The sequence below is a fragment of the Lissotriton helveticus genome, chromosome 9 (assembly GCF_964261635.1).
Source record: "Lissotriton helveticus chromosome 9, aLisHel1.1, whole genome shotgun sequence".
Classification (NCBI taxonomy): domain Eukaryota; kingdom Metazoa; phylum Chordata; class Amphibia; order Caudata; family Salamandridae; genus Lissotriton; species Lissotriton helveticus.
Window position 1 is genome coordinate 94506820 of NC_136070.1, and position 17853 is coordinate 94524672.

At 45.3% G+C, this 17853-nt stretch overlaps 1 protein-coding gene across 4 annotated transcripts in view; it reads left to right on the top strand.

The window, feature by feature from the left end:
- The window catches only part of LOC144782641 (uncharacterized), a 589272-nt gene that overhangs the window by 348750 nt on the left and 222669 nt on the right, over positions 1–17853 (top strand). For 3 of the 4 annotated variants that reach the window (XM_078661997.1, XM_078661998.1, XM_078661999.1), the window contains one exon: positions 782–1171. The exons of the other annotated variant lie outside the window; for it this stretch is intronic. In XM_078661997.1, coding sequence (XP_078518123.1) covers positions 782–1013 — 232 coding nt within the window. In that variant the 3' untranslated portion in view covers positions 1014–1171. Of the gene's footprint in view, positions 1–781; positions 1172–17853 lie in introns of those variants that run through there. 4 annotated transcript variants of the gene reach the window in all.

The window sequence follows — 17853 nt, forward strand, 5'->3', positions numbered from 1 at the left end:
TTTACACTATGTATAGACCCTGAAAGAAAGAAATATTGCATGTCCCAGTGCTTTCAAAATTTGGTCTATGCATTGCCTTGTGTGACTGTATAATGAAATGTTGGGCAATGCTGTGGCATGCGCTGTGCTGCATTACATGTTCCTGCGGTATGTGTTCCATGGATAGAGCATGGGCGTTCCTGTGCATCCACCCATGGAATTTGATGCATTCCCAGATTTACTAATGGTAGTAGTGCCAGAAAGGTGCATCTACCTCACTGAGACATGATGAGGAGAAATATGTTTATTTCTGCCATCCGCATTTCACGCAGCCTAGCAATTTTGCTTGCTGCACTGTGCGAAACATTATAATTATGTCCCGTGCTTAATTTGAGCTGGTAGGTATTTGTCTTATTGTAACAGTGGGACGGATGTATGACACTACAACGCATGCTTTTACCACGCATGCTGTTACAACGCAGTTTTTACAACGCATGCTGTTACAACGCATAGCGCTATGGGGTGCTGGATAGTGAATAGTTTAATTTACTATTCCAACTCCAGTCCCCGTGGATAGTAGGGAAGGTGTTGGATAGTAAATTCCCTATCCTAGGGCGCCCCCCAGTGCAATGCGTTGTAATGGTTTTCGTTGTAAAACCTGCGTTGTAATAGCGCTGCGTTGTAAAAGTTTCGTTGTAAAGGATGTTTCCCCAGTGGGACAAAACCAGTTTTATTTTATTGCCAAGTTGTGTGGATGTGTGACTGACGCCTAGGTGACCTATGTCTTTGTCTTTCTTTCTAGTGAGAGTGACAACCGACCCAAGTATATACGTTGGCTGTGGACTTTTTTTTGGTGTAACATTCTAGTGTGGCTGGCATGGCCTGTCAGCTGGCACATGGCTTTCTTCTACACCATCGTTACTCCACTCACAAGTTGCTGTGGCCTAAAGAAGATCACCGAACTCTTGCTGAAAGGGATGAACATTGGCCTGACCTGTGGCCTCTACATGAAAGAAGGCCACGCCCTCTGCTAGTGGACTCACCACAGGCCAAACGTCACCGACATTACACTTTCCTATTTCTCTTCAAGATACATGCAACATATTTTTTTAAAACAAATACCGTTACATTGATTGCCTGCTCCAGGGGAGCTTTCAGAAATCATGTCATGTTTTTTATTAAAAGACTACTTACTTATCTTCTTGCGTGTTTTTAAGAGTCAAAGCACGAGCACTCAAAAGTTTTGTTACGTAAATGACGCAGCAACCATCGTGTTGAAAAGATAGTTTGTCACCGCTTGTGTGTCACATAGTGCATTTGATAATATATCAATGGATTGACATCTGTTAAAAGCAATAGTTTTTAAACAAGAATCTTTCTAAACCAGGGGCGGCTCTGCCATTAGGGCGGAGGAGCATAGCCCCACTACTTTCTCGCAGTGCGAAAAGCAGAAACATAAAATGGTATTTTAAATGCCATTTTATGTTTCGGCTTCTGTCACTGCGAGAAAGTAGAAGGGTATGCCTGGTTGGGGTCGGGTGGATGGGCGGGTTGGGGAGGAGTGGCTTGCCCAATGCTGTAGACCCTGACTGTTTAGTCGGCTCTCTAGGGCCGACCAAATCAGTCATGCGCACTATGCCTTTTCTCTATGTAGGCCAGCCTACATAGAGAAAATGTCCTCCCCTTAGGCACCCGGCTGGGCTCCGTCCCCACTGCCATTGCAGCGTTGGGATTGGCTTAGGGGAGGGGAGGGAGGCTGCCTGTGACAATCCCCCAAAATGAGGCACGACGGAGTGAAGTAATTTGGTTAAATTGGGAAGCTGGGATATCTGGAAATACATTCCGCAATTCAGTCACTGGAGGAATATCTCCTTTTTGCTCCCTTTTGCCACCAAAGGACAGTGCCAAGTGTTCATTTATTTCTATGCTTAAATAGATATTACCCCATGTTAAGGAGGGAAAAAGTAGAATTGCGTCACCCATTGCTCGATGTGTGAAAGAGGAGGCATTAAAATCCAGTGAAGAAACATAATATGTATTTTTTTCAACACATTTTTGGGGGGCTTTCCACAAAGTTAAGCATTAACACAATACAGTAATGCAGTTGCGGCGATTTCGTGGCCTGTGTATGATCAATTCATGCAGCCAACAACTTAATCCAGGATCTTTTGAAATTATAATTCCATCCCCTGAGTCGCCCCTCTTTAATTTGTAAAACTTTTTACGACCCCTTCAGCTGTCAACAGCACCGGGCACCGTCAACAGCCTGTGAGCCTTTTGTGACGCAGCAGCGGCATAAACCATGCGCCACGTTGCGCCTTATTTACAACGTGACGCATCTCGGGAGATGTGTCACGTTGTAAAGGCCTGCATCACATGAAACCTGCGTCAGGTTTCATGTGGGCATTCCGTCGCCGGAACGCCACGTAAAAGTGACGCCGTGAAATCTGACAAGATTTCACTGAGTCACTTTTACGGCCATGTTGCATCAAAACCCTGCGCCTGCTTGAAGCAGGCGTAAGGAGTGACGCGCCATGTTGTGGATAGGCCAGGTTGGAACAGTGCTGGAGTTCCGTCGTGCCCGCAACACAACTCAAGCAGTGCGCCAACCTTACGCCGGCAGATGCGACACGCATCTGTTTATCCATGCACCATGATGCGCTGCATTTACAATGTGGTGGCGAAAGGGTAAACTTGCGTCACTCATCTTTCCTGGCGCATTCCTGCTGATTTGCAGGGATGCGACAGAAGTTGTAAATCTGCCCCATAGTCTAACATCAGTGGCGTATCAAGGTGTGGTGGGGGTGGGACGGGTAGGGGGGTGGTCCGCCCTGGGCGGCACTAGTTTTGGGGGCGGCTCTTACCTGCAGCCGTCGTGGGGGGCCAATGCAGGAATCACCAGCACCCCCCACCTTTACATGCAGTTGCCGCGGGGCGGAAAACCCAGGGACTGCCACGGGCGGCAAAAGGTCTAACTACGCCACAGTCTACCATGCCTGTGGGGCACTACCATGAGGTCCATCGCTCCAACCCCACTCTGAGCCTGGAATATCTTTTTGCCTTGCTCTGCACATGCCGCAGGCGTGCTCTTATGTCTCCCCTCGCTCACCCACCCCTGCTTCCACTATCTTTAGCGGCCATCCTCCGCAGTCTTCCAGGGATGCCATATTTTCTAAAACGTTCAATGACACTCCCGGGTGTTGTACACCAACTCCTCTTACCTCATACATCAATCTAGGTTTCCCTCCCACATCAGTAGTGTGTGCTCCCCATTTCCACACAACAGCCCGCTGTGCCATTGCCAAGGCCAAGTTACAGAAGAGCAATGTATACCTATCCATGGTCTGTACCCCCCCCTAGATGTCCAGGGTTATCAATTGAGGTGTGAGCTGGCTCTGTATCTCTGTCACTCCGGACTCCCCCACACTCTCCCTAAATCTGCTCACCGGCAGGCACTTCCACACTGTATGCAGCAGGGTATGCCACCGACCGCAACCCTTCAGACATAGGCAGACTCAACACCCCATTTTCTATAGCTGCACACATGTGTAATAAGCTTTATGCAGGAGGAAATTCAGCTGCACCAGGTGCAAGCCCGCCTGTATCACCATCTCCCTTGGGTAGAGGCAAGCTTCTCCCCACATCATCCTCCAACCTCCTCAGGTCCTTCTCCCACCTGTCTCTATGGGTATCAAGCAGGAGTAGGCTATGGGCCAGCAGTGTTGTGTGGTCCTGGTATATTGCATGCACATGTAAAAGGACAAGCCAACATCCAGAATTCCAAAGGCGACTCCGTCGTTAGGTCCACAAAAAGAGCATGTACAGCATTTGCACGAATCGGAGATATTATGCCCCGACAGATCATACTCTGCCTGCAAGTCCGGGAAGAGGATCAGACTCCCCTGTCCTTCCAGATGTCTCCCACCACCAAAATCCCTAGCATATCCCAACATCCATGACCCTTGATCGCTCTGAGCTCCCACAGAGGAGTCTGCAAAGTGTATCTCCTCTCCCAGACCAAGAGCCGCGCTGCTCTCCTCCATATGTCCACCACTAGGGCAGTAGGTGATGGCAGCAATCGGGTCCCCCCCCCCGGCCATACAAATACCTCATGTAGCCTTACGGTCCCAACGCCCATTTTTTTTCCAGCATGGAGGGGTCCTGCTGGTCTGAAAAGACCCAGTCATTTGCCAAGTGAGCCACAGGGTAGTACAATTTCAGGTTGGGCAGGGCAATGCCCCCATCCAATGCCTTCCTAGTTAATGTCACCAGGATGATTTGGGAAACCCTCCTATTCCACAGCAAGGCTATAGTAACATTATCCACTTGTCTGAAGAACCCTCCAGGCACAGCTTAGGACATGTTCTGGAGAACCTATACAGATTTTGGTAGGTATATTATTTTGTAGAGCACCACCCTACCCATCAATGGCAACAATAGGGAGAACTAGGCCCTTATTTTTCTTGCAAGCCTTCAAAATCTTCTCCAGATTTTCCCGGAGAAACAAGTCCTCACTAGTAGGCACAAAAATGCCCAGGTATCTGATACCGTGGTGCACCCAGCACACCGGGAGGGACCCCAGGGAAGGAGCCCAGTCAGACAGAGGAAAAGCAACCAATTTGCTCCAGTTAATGTGGAGCCCTGAGTAGATCCCTGAAAATATCTAGGCTCCCCAATATGCGCAGCCCATTTTCACCAGGAACCCCACAAGTGCGGCCATTCCACCGAGTCAAACACCTTTTTGACATCCAACACCAGGAGGACTGCTGGTTCCCAAATCCAACCCCTGCCCTCCAAGCACCGAAACAGCTGTCTGAGATTATGGTGGGTTGCTCGATAGGGCATAAAGTCTGACTGGTCCACAGCCAGCAAAGACTCAACCACATTCGTCATACTTGTGTCACCAGTACCCATTCCAACACCTTTACCTCCACATTGATCAAAGAGATAGGGCACTAGGAGGCGCATTCCACCCGTGGCTTCCCCTCTTTGTGCATGGGCACAATTAGAGCCTGCTGTGAATCCTTTGGTAGTTCCCCTAACTCTCTGGCGCCACATAACAGCTCCTCCAGTTGAGGCACCACCTGTGTCGAAAGACATTTAAAGAACTCGGAGGGAAGGCTATTGGACCCTGGAGCCCTCCTCCCCTTCGTATGGGCTTCTGCAATCTCAGAGTCCATGATCTCAGCATCCAGAGCTTCCCTCTCCTCTTCTCCACAACAGTTATTAGGAGGTCCTGGACAATCTCACGCACCCCTCACCTGCCTCCTGTCCACATGCCCTATAGACCTGACAGCCTTAGGGTGGTCTTCCCCAAACATTTTGCCTATTGCCGTATCTGTTTGCTGATTTTGTTCTGTTGGCCTAAGGAATCTGATCACCTTACCACTGCTAACCAGTGTTAAAGTGCATGTGCTCCCAATCAGTCAATCAATCAATCAATCAGGGATTTGTGAATCACCCTACTCACCTGTGAGGGTCTCAAGGAGCTGCTCTCTTCCATAAACATGGTTTCACTGGCTTATCCAAAACTGGCATATTTTTAGACATTTTACTTCTAAGTAAAGTGTACTACATGGGCCTGTAAATTAAATGCTACTAGTGGGCTTGCAGCACTGATTGTGCAACCAACACAAGTAGCACTTTAAATATGTCTCAGCCCGGCTAATGCAGAGCCTGGGTGTGCGGTTTACACAACCATGTGGACGTGGCATTTAAAAACCTTTGCCATGCCTGAATCTCCCCTTTTATTACATGCAGGGTACCTCTTAGGTAGGCCCTAGGTAGCCGATAGGGCAGGGTGCTGTGTGATATAAAGGTAGGACATGTAACGGTAGTGAAAAACTCCCAAATTCGTTTTTCACTACTGTGAGGACTCCCCCTCTCATAGGTTAACATTGGGAATTCCTATTACACTTGTAAGCTGTAATTCCTGATTGAGAAGGAGTGTCTCTCTCATACTTCATATCATTGGAATGGTGATGATAATTGCTCTTTAAAGGTACAGTTGAATTTATCATCACTTTGAGAAAGAAGATATGTTTCTGCTCTTAGCCCTGTGTGCCTGCAGCCTGTCTCCAATACACATCTGGGGCGGGTCACAGCTGAACTTTGTGGATTCCTTCTAGTCAGCCACACATAAAGGGAGCTTAACTGTGACTGATGGGGCATCCACGTCCTGATGGGTCACCCTGGGCAGGATCGGAGGGAGGAGCTGACACTTATACTTGATTAGGCTGTATCTTCTCCCTGCACAAAGGGCTGCATAACCCCTGGAGTAAGTCTGGAGCAAGAGCTGAGAGGGAGGACCTCGGTGCACTTCAAAGCCTCTCTTAGAAGTCACCCCCACTTCAAAGGCACATCTGGTTATAAGTAATGGCTCTCTGATCCTATCACTTCAGTACACTACTGGACCTGTGAAGAACTCTGCCAGGCGGAAGGACTGCTGTGCTTCTACAAGGACTGTAACTCTGCTGGACTGATGCTCTGGAAGAAGTGCTTTGCTGCTATACTGCTCTGCTGCCCTCTGCACTGCTGAGGAAGGATTGGATCCATCTCACTTGAAACCAAAGGGACTGCAAGGGAAGACTGACTTGCCCCCTGTTCTAAAACTTGAGGACATCAAATACTTTTCAGCAACCTGCAACAGCACCTGGACTTTGCAAACTGCAAGCCTTGCCCTTCCAAATGGTACAATTCCAGCCCTGGGCCCTTGTAAGTGGGTGTAAAGTGCTGCAACTGCTGAAATCCATGCATTGATGCCGTTGAGCTGATCAAAACTGGCTCATCTCCCATGATGGGGATGCATCACTGCTACCGCAAAGACCGAAGACATTGCATCAACGAGTGCATGACTCATCGCCTCCAGTTCCCGACAAATAGTCTACATCCTGTTGTTCGACGACAACACATTCTTGATTTGCGTGGCTTGACACAAATGCATCACCTTCAATTCTTTGCTTCGGCAGTGATGCATCATCGCCTGTTGCTTCCCGCATCTCAGCTCCGTTGGAAACGCAACAAAGGTACTTTTCAATGGGCCAAGACTGGTCTTTGTATCCGACCCATGCGCCATCACGGTCAGCTTGAATTTTGAGATTTGCCTGTGTCGAGTGTAACCAGATATAACTAGTTGACACTTTTAGCACTATAATTTCATTAAGTCTTTAAACATTCATAACTCCGGTTGTACTTATTGGATTTTTTTAGTATTGATACTCAATTTTATAAGTTGGTGTGGAGTCTTTTTGTGGTGTTTTCACTGTGTTACTGTTTGAAGTGTTGCACTAATACTTTACACATTGCTACTTGAGTTAAACCTGACTGCTCTGTGCCAAGCTACCAGAGGGTGAACACAAGAGGGTGAGCACAGGATAATTTATGATGTGTATCTGACTTACCCAGACTAGGATTTGTGGTCCTGGCATGGACAGGGTCTATACCTCTGCCAACCAGAAACCCTCTTTCTAACACCTCCCCAAGATGGGCCACCAGTACATTTGCTACACCGTCCAGGGTCTCCACCACTGGCTCTTCTCTCCTCTGGAGTCGATAGATCCATCTCTACCCTTCATCCCTCTTAGCCAGCCATGCCAGGAGTTTCTCCACTTTTTCACCAAATTCATACACCCCCCCCTGCTGCCCCCTAAAGTGGGCCCAGGCTTTCCGCTGCTGCAGCCCTCTATAGTCCTCCCTCAGCTGCTCAATGGTGATCACCAAATTGGGGGTAGGAGCACAGACTAGGGCCCCCTCATTCTAAACAATATTTGCATCGAGGTCCTTGCACTCCTTGGGACATATTTACAAAAAAAGTCAATCAGTGCTACAAGTCATCTGTCTGCGGTGGTTTGCGTGACAAGGAAAGGGCAGGACTGCGCTGTAATAGAATACAGCACATGTCTGCCTTTGTCACTGCGCTGGAGCCATTTGGTTGTTCAGCGCTAATTCAGGCACCCTTGCACTATGATACAAGGGTGACTGTGTTGCATGCAGGAATGTTTTTGTGCAGGAAGGTGCACCTTCCTGCATAAAAACATACCTGAGAGGCATATGCACACATAAAAAGAGGGAGTAACAAGCAGAAATAAAGATATTTCTCCCCATTATTTTCCCTGGAAAAAGGCGTATTTGTTTGCCCATTTCTAGGTCCACACTTTTGGTTAAACTGGGAATGCATCAAAAACCAATGTAACCCAATGCAGGGATTTGCGCTGTGTTGTGTTACACCAGATTTGTGAAGCCACTCTGGGCCACGCAAGGTGGCCTCATGCGGCTTCATAAATCACATTTTGGTATGGCGTCGTGCTTGGTGCAAGTGCGAACCAACCCCTCTCATAAATATGTCCCTGTGTCTCTCTCTGGCTTCTCCCCCACCATATGCAAGATCAACTGACCCCGGATCATCGCCTTATATGCCTCCCATACGACCGGAACCCACGGGACCCCCTTTTTTCTACAAACTAGGCCTTGGTCGCTTCAGCCAAAAACCGCTATCGTCCCAATCTGGGAGCTCCCATGAATCAATGGTCCACCCTGGCTTCAGACTCCTTCCTGGTTCTTGACTGTGAGCATCAGGGAATGATCCTAAATGTCCCTAGGCAAGAACTGGGTGTCCCCCCACCAGAAAAGCGCTCATATTCCCTTATGGACGGCATTTCCGCCATTGGCATTATAATGACGGTTTCTGACAGCCAATCCATGTTGGCCTTTCCGACATTGATTGGCTGTCAGAAACTAACTTGGGGGGGGGGGGGCTAGCAGGGCCCCTTTCCCCCCTGGCCCTTCGCATTTGGGGTTAGGGGGCACCTTAGGTGCCCCCTAACATCCCTGCACTGTGTGGCAGGCACTGTGAGGATGCTTACAAACTTAAATTTTTCAATGGGAGCTTGTGCCCCGGTTGGATTGGTCCGCCGCCCAGGCTCTCATTGAAAAATAGAAGTTGGCGACCGCATCAAGTGTGGTGGCATCCTAATGGGGTTGTCGCAACTACCGACCTACGGTCGGTCCGTTTCTTCCCCGAAACGATGTAGTCGGCGGCAACTCCGACAGACATCGTAAATAGGGCCAGATGTACAACCCTTTTTTGTGGGTGCAAACAGGAGGTCCTCCCGTTTGCGGCCGCAAAAAAGGGTAATAGCATGTACAAATGTTATTTTGCGAGTCACTGACTCTCGCTTTTAGGTCCCTTCCTAATAACGAGTCAACATGCTATGTACTAATGTTTTGCTACCGTATTTGCGACCGCAAAACACTTGTAGTTTACCACCTACATCAAGTAGGTGGTAAAACACTTGCACAGGGTAATGGGTCCCCAAGGGACCCCTTCCCCTTTGGGAGTATGTGGGCAAATATTTTTTAAGAGCAGGCAGTGGTCCCAGAGACCACTGCCTGCCCTTAAAAAAATGAAACTGAAAAGTTTCATTTTTCTTTTTTATATGCATCCCATTTTCCATTAAGGAAAACAGGCTGCATTTAAAAGAAAAAAGAACTGCTATATTAAAAAAGCAGTCACAGATATGGTGGTCTGCTGCCTCCAGCCACCATCCCTGTGAGTGCTAGCCATTCTTAATGGGGTCGCAAATAGTATCTGCCTCATTAATATTAATGAGGCATGCAATTTGCGACCCCATTAGGAATCGCAAACAGCGTTTGAGACACCGGTGTGCATTCCAATTAGCCCCCAGTACCTTAGTGTTTTTTTTGTTTTTTCACTGGAATTAGTAATTTAGATATAAGTAGTCAGTTGTTGGCGTTCTTGGGGAATAGCCCAGGCCGTTAATTAACTGTATATTTTATCTATTTTTAAATTGTTTAATGTAATTTAAATATTTTTTTTTTTGTTGTTTTTTTTTTTTAAAACCTTTATTGAGTTAATCAAAGTATGACAAGCGCAGGCCTACAACCACAGAGGCCGGCCGCAAACACAGGAATCAGATCAGGAATCATGCACGTATATACGACCAAATAACGTCGACAATACAGATACAGCATGTGATTGTATATGCCTCAACGCAGCAGGATATCAAAGGTTTAATTTTAAAGTTATAAAGAAACAGAAGTGGCTGTACTATCGGTGGCGTCACACCATAACATGAAGTTAAATAGAGATGGGGGGGAGGTACCCCGCAGTGCAAACAAGTCCAGGTGATGAGCAATATGAACCTTGGGCACACTATGCCCGCCGAGGCTGACGAGGAAAAAAAAACAATGTAATAACAAGCGATTAGCGAGCACACCCTCCCGAAAACCCACCCTCCGGAGACAGTAAGGTATAGGCAAGTATAGACGCCAAACAGAGAAAGAAAAAAGGATAAGGAGAGACAGCCAACCCTACTGTAAGGAAGGAAAAACCCTACCCAAAGAAGAGGAAAGAAAGAAAGGGGACCATAGAACAAAACAAACTAAAATAACAAACCCCCCCACCACCCGCCACCCTGCACCCCTGTAATGGCTACGGCCTACCCCACTAACAGCGTGCCTGTCGCCCCGGAACACCCCAAAGAAGGGAAATAAAGAAAGCGGAGGAGGAGAAGAACAAACATACTCCCGGCCACCTATACCCCCCACCATTAGCGACCTCCCCAAAACATTTTGTCCATTATTAAAAGCGAGTATTAAGCACCGATATGGGGAGGACCTCAACCAAAACCACCCGACTCCCAGTGAGATACACGGTACAATCCTGGCATAGATCAAAAAGCGTAGCTAACCCCAAAAGTCAAAGACAACCATGACAGTTCGGTTCTTCACCATAATCTACGGCGCCAAAGCCAGCAATCTCACAGGAAGCGAAGCGTCCCAGATAATACAAAGCAGTGGCATCGGATCTAGGGCAGGATACAAGATGAAGTCAGCCCTGACCAGTGCGATTCTTTATGAAAACCCATGCCACCCAAGCCACAGTATTTATGTGGTAATCGAAACGTCCATAGCAGTTCGAAGCAGCTGAATCGGACCGAGGACAGGATACAAGATGGCGGCATCCACAGGACCAACAGGGAAAGATGAAGGAGATAAGCAAACCTCTCCGACGGTCACCAAAGAGCTGTTCTTGGCGATCAAAACCTTCGGCAACGATGTTTCGCCGATCAGGAGTCATACCGGGAAAGCTAACTACGGTCTTAGGTGCAACATTCACGAGGCCAAAATCATCGACGTGAGCTGAGTCAGGCTGCCGCGCGGGAACCTCAGAACAGTAGGCCAAATCTTCCACTGGAACCACAGAATGCTGATCGTGTGTCGCAGCATCATCGTCCGGTCGCAAGCAGATATTTCCCAGCGTTTCTGACATTCGGTCATACGTGACTGAGAATTGGGAGTGGAGCGCCCCAATGGCGGCCATCACGGACCTCAACGATGGTGCGCCATCAGTCCTCTCCATCTCCCCCCCCCAAAGAGACGAAGCAGGACTCGAATCCCAGACTCACTTCCGAGGCTCCAGGCACACACGAAGCCAATGGCAACAGCAGGCGCTCCCTCAGCTGGTGATCACGACACCTTCGCCGACCGCGGGGGCCCCCCCTTCAACACCGCCGTCCCCAGCAGGGTCTCCGGGCGAGCGGCCCCCGACCGCGGCGCACGATGCACACCCTGTGTCACGAGACTGAGTCCTCAGTGCCAGCTGGCAACTGGATTGCAGATCGGAGATGCAGAAAAAGATCCGAGTACGGAAGACCAGACGAAACACTGGTTCCACAGCCGCTGTTGATCAATTCCAGCCCGGATGGGCTAGAAATCGAGGTCCCGGCTTCAGCCCTGGAGTAGGCCGAAAATGGAACACGACATAACTCCGCCACCCAGTATGTTAGGGAGTCCGGGATTGCACCACCGGTATCAGGCGAGCTTCATACACACGGGAGTCCGGCGTAGGTAAAGGATAAATGACAGGATATGCGAGCTGCCGGCGGAGGTCAACGGAGCCGGGAGCTTAAGCAGCCATCTTGGATCGTAGCGTAGCTCCTCCCGTAATTTAAATATTTAATTGGCTAATAATTATAAAATGTATTGATTAACTGTTATTTTAATTATTTAAGAATACATTGTGATTTATAGTGTTTTTGGATAATTATTTAGTAATTCAAATTTCACTTCTGGGTTGTGTTTGTGTTGTAGGCAGGATTGTTATTGTGCAGGAAGAGGCACCTATCCTGCAAACAACACAATCCTCAGAGTCATCTTCCTCTTTCTAAGTGTGCTGCACAATGCAAGATATTTCTTCTTCTTGTGTATCCGGTGGATAGGTGTCCTATTCTGACGCATTCCCAGGACTACCAGTGTTGGTAAATCTGGGAATGTGTCAGATTGCATGGGTAGATGCATGTTAACATATCCACCCACCCTCCATCCACAGCACGCCTCTCTGCCACAGAGTAATGCAAGGCAGAGATTTGTGCTGCCTTGCGTTACTTTAGATTTATCAAGCCACATTACTATGCACGGTGCCTTGCATGGGTTAATCTCACTTACTTTTTGTTATTATATAGAATTGTGATTCTTTTTCATTTATACAGTATTTATTTTATTTCAATATTTGTTAATAATTCTTTGATGTTAGGTTTTTACATTTGGTTGTTTTTACTGGAGTGAGAATAGTAAATTTAACCCCTCCTGTGTCCAACACCTTCCCTACGATTGTTTAGATTTTAGTCAGAATAGTAGATTTAGCCCTTTTGAAGAACAACACCTTCTCTACTGTTGCTTACTTTAGAGTGGGAATAGTAAATGGAACCCCTTTGAAGTTTAATAATTTCCCTACTGTTGCTGAGGGTGAAGTAGGAATAGTAAACCGTACCCCTCCAAAGTCTAACACTTTCCCTACTTTTGCCTACATTGCAGTGGAAATAGAAAATCCAACCCCTCCAAAGACCACTGTAGGTGATAGTGGAGTGGGAATATTAAATCTAACCATTGTGAAGTCCAACACTATCTCTAATGTTGCCTAGACATGAGTGGGAATAGTAAATCTAACCCCTTAAAAGTCCATGTTCTTTAAGGAAAGTGGAGCAATTTTCTTCTGTTTATTTATATTGTTTTTAAATTAATTATTGTGTTTACTGTTGTTTGTTTTTATTTATTACCCCCTATTTTCTTTCCCATATCATCCCCCTTTCATAGACAGTAATGCATCCAATTCTCGCCCACATTCCATAGTTCCCCTCCTCTTGAATCTTTCATCTTTAATTTATCATTATTGTTTTGCCTATGTTGGAAAAATGCTAAATTTGCCTGTTTGGATGATCCTTCCTCGGCTTGTTATTTTATATCAACTATTACACATTATGTAGATCATGAATTGCAAAAAAATCCTCACAGCATTATGTATTTATGCCGCATGAGTTAAAGGTATGGTGTCCCCCCATCGCTAATAGGTCATGGATAGCCTAAATTGCTGTTTTTTTTGCTTTGATTTTCTCGTGTCTCTCTGTTTTTGACCAATTTGTGACCTTATAAGGATGGTTAGGATGGATGTGTTATTGTCTTTTGTGTTCTTCTAATGAGGGTGGCCTAGTAGTACATAAAATCAGCACATTGCGGTTTGTTTGACAAAAGGTAGATGTATAAAGATGTGTAATTAACTATTGTGAACCTGGCCTAAACATATCCATTGTCTTATTTGGCAGAGATATGTCATATGATGCGTAGTAATTCACTAATTGGCATAATAACCTGTATTTTTCTAGCAGGCCATTATTTTATTTTCAGACATACACCCCCCCACCATCACTTGTGACTCATATTGAGAGATTTGTTGGCCTACATGTGATATTTTTCTTGTGTATTCCTCAATGGAAAATTATAGTTAAATGATGAGGGTGACTCAACCTTCAATGCGTAATATATAGCCACAATAGGAATTTGTTTGCATTGAACATGTTTTCAAGGAAATTAGGTCACTGGGGCTGGATTTCTGACTTCTGTTCACGCCATGTGCTCTATGCGCCGAGTGCCATAGAGCATGGTGGATGACAGGGTTTTTTTCCATAAGGGTCACCAAAACAACGTGATGAGGTACTGTGCACGACAGCGGTGAAGAAAGGAGAAGTGTAATTCTTGGATGAACTGTATACTTTTGGAGCGCCCCATTGTGGTACAATAAGTAAAATCTGAATTGGTCATTGCAACTTTTAATGTTAATTTAATCCAGGAGTATGGATTGCAGATTTCCCGTAATAACAATGGACGGGCTAAAGACATTGGTACGGGACTGACCAATCCCTCTCTCCCTTCTATTCACAGCATCCAATGGAAAATGAGCTATGACTTTAAAAGTGCCGTCATGCGTCTGCTTGTTTTACATGCGAGCTAGAAGAAGGCAGAAAGCCGAAACGCGCCATCGCTATTAAATGGATTAAAATTAACCCTGTGAGTGCAGTGTATTTTTAGGACACAGGAGCTTTGATGTTTTGACTGGACCCAGCGCCATTCTTGTCTGCACCCGTCACTAAGAGTGCAGCGTTCGCCAAGGTGGACAATGGAGCGGAGTATGTCATGGCGTCTTGCACCGCCACATGGGCACCTGAGGCACCAGCGTCGACATAGTCGCCAGCCATTCAGACTGGTGAAGATCCGGATATTTATGACTCCTGCGCCGAGTGCCATAGAGCCTGTTGGTTGATGAGGGGTTTTTCCATAAGGGTCACTAAAACAACATGATGAGGTACTGTGCATGACAGCGGTGAAGAGAGGAGAAGTGTAATTCTTAGATGAACTGTATACTTTTGGAGCGCCCCATTGTGGTACAATATGTAAAATTTGCATTAGTCATTGCAACTCTTCATGTTAATTTACTCCAGGAGTATGGATTGCAGATTTCCAGTAATAACAACGGAGGGGCTAAAGACAATGGTACGGGACTGACCAATCCCTCTCTCCCTTCTATTCACAAAGTCCAATGGAAAATCAGCTATGACTTTAAAAGTGCTGTCATGCGTCTGCTGTTTGTTTTACATGCGAGCTAGAAGAAGGCAGAAAGCCGAAACACGTCCTTGCTAATAAATGGATTAAAATTAACCCTGTGAATGCAGCATGTTTTTAGGACACAGGAGCTTTGAGATATATATATATATATTCACTGAAAAACCATAGGTTTCAGGGGTGTTATAGTTAGCTGGACATTTCACTCATACAAAACCATTGATATTCCTCCGTTATAGTTAGTTCTGCTAACTATAACTCGCGTGCCCGCAATGCGCTGATGATGATGTCACATATTACACCATTCATGACATGGTCAGTGACATCACTGATGACATCACTGATGACATCTCAAATGACATCACTGATGACATCACTGATGACATCCTCCAGTGAATGTGGTTTAGTTTGAAATTTAAATATGTATTACTTATATACCAATCTGTATTAAAGATTGAGTAGATATATAACTGTCTGGGTGGATGATTTACTTGCAGTCTGACTGTCTGTTTAAGTGAGTAATTAAATAACTCACTTAATACATGGATTAGTAACTAAACTATGTGAATGTGTGCATCACTGTCTCTGTTGTTGTATACCATGCTGCATCAGTTGGTCACTAACTACATGATTGTGTATATTAGTAATTGATTAGTTAGGTGAGTATTTGTATGGGACACTGAGTTTGTGTATGTGGTTGGATGGGTTGTGTGTAACTCTATGCATAGATGTGTGAATGGTTGATTGACTAAGTGTATAGGTTTATAAGTACATGTGGAAACAGTTGTTTGGGTGACTGAGTGTATTTATTTGTGTGCTGGTGACCGAATATATGTTTCACTTGTACATCTTCAACAAAGTAAAAAAAATAAAAAGCATTGTATGTGAGACTTGGTGTATATAAATAAGTATATTTAAGAGTCAGTGATTGTGAGAGTAACTATATGAATGAGTGTATAATTGTAATGGTGATTTTTTAACATATTAACCATGAGTTACTATGTGTTTGAATGAGGTGTTGTGTGTAATATTGTGTAAGTGAGTAAATGTAAGTGTGATTGATTTTTTTCATGAGTGAGTAGGATGACTGCATAACCCAATAAGATGACTGCAGGTGTGTCAATGTCTATATATGTGTATAAGTGTATTTCATAGTGTTCTATTAATTAGTGACTGCATGTATAAGTGATTCTGTTGTTGAATGGGTAGTTGTGTGTGTAGACTTAGGAATCAGTGATTGGGTATGTAGTAATTGGTATTGATGTGTCAATGGTTTCAAATATTGTACTCTGTATTTTGCAGTGAGTGATAAAAGGTTATACTAGTGTATGACAAGGTGTATCAGATTGTCACGTGGATGATGTCATCAGTGATGTCATCAGTGATGTCACTGACCATGTCATGAATGATGTAATATGTGACTTCATCAGCAGTGACTTGCGGGTGCGCGAGGTATAGTTAGCAGAACTAACTATAACGGAGGAATTTCAATGGTTTTGTATGAGTGAAATGTCCAGCTAACTATAACACCCCTGAAACCTATGGTTTTTTCAGTGAATTTCTAAGGTTTTTCAAATGATAATTCCTAACTATAACCTGCTTGAAACCTATGGTTATTTTAGTGAATTTCAAATGTTTTTTAAATGATAATTCCTAACTATAACCTGCCTGAAACCTATGGTTTTTTCATTGAATTTCAAAGGTTTTTTAAATGACTATTCCTAATTAAAATGTTCACCTCTTTCCCATACTTTCAACAAGAAGCCAAATCTGTAATGCTACTTAAAAAAACAGGCAATAGTTCCACTTACCATTAGCAAATTAGCATCAACATTTAAGTAGTGTAAGGACGTCCACTATATACTGCGTAAAATACATCCAATTTATACCCATATTTAAAGAGGAATATGTGATAGAGGTACTAATTATAAATTTTCATATCGATATCTCTGCTGACTACTGCCTTCGATCTACAGTGCGGACAGCAGGGTTCACAACTTCAAATCAGCTTTGAATCTATACTACGGAGAGCATGACATTTAGCCTTGATTTATTTAAGGTAGTGATAATTGTACTTTATGTCCTCAGATTTTGTTAAAGAATATGATTAAAAGAATTTCTTGTTGTTTGTGATAACTACAGCTTTCGATCTACATTGTGAGGGCTCACGATTCAGGTGGAATGGCGATTTTACATGACGCATTCCAGTAGGCAAGAGACATTGTACCAGTGCGACCAGCCTGAACCACGAATCATCGCACGGTGCGCACACGCTGAGTTCTTCAGGTACCACTAACTCACTGCATCACAAGTCATCTCCCTGTGGCCTTATTAAGACAGAATTCACTAGGCAAAAAACATTGCTCCCAGTTCAGCTGGCCCACACCACGCATCATTGCTGGCTATGTAGACGCTGAGAGCCACACCTACCACTAACTCTATACAGCTCAAGTCAATGCCACATGGCTGTGGGCCCTTCCTGACGACTGCCTCCGGTCTATACTGCGAACAGTAGGGCTCACAATTCAAGATTAGTACCGATGCAAATTGTGTAAGAGACTATAAACGGTTAAGGAAACCAAATGCAACATCGCCAACAAACATACGTCCCCATTTTGAGAAAGTTAGAATACACTGCGTGAAGTGCAATTGTTTAATTTGTTATGGGGAGCAATCAGTAGACCTAGTTTGCAGAACAATTGATAACAATTGATGGTAGTTTTTTTCCCCCCTCAAAGTACATGCAATCCATTATGCAACATTCAATGCTTTCAGTGCAACCCGTTCAGACCACGCATCATCACAGGGTGAGCACACGCTAAACACCAGACGTACCACTAACTCAGTACACCATAAATAATCGCCCGAGGCTTTACTAAGGGAAAATTCAGTAGTGAAAAAACATTACCCCCAGTGCAGCCTGTCTGGACCACGCATCATCGCAGGTTATGTACACGTTCA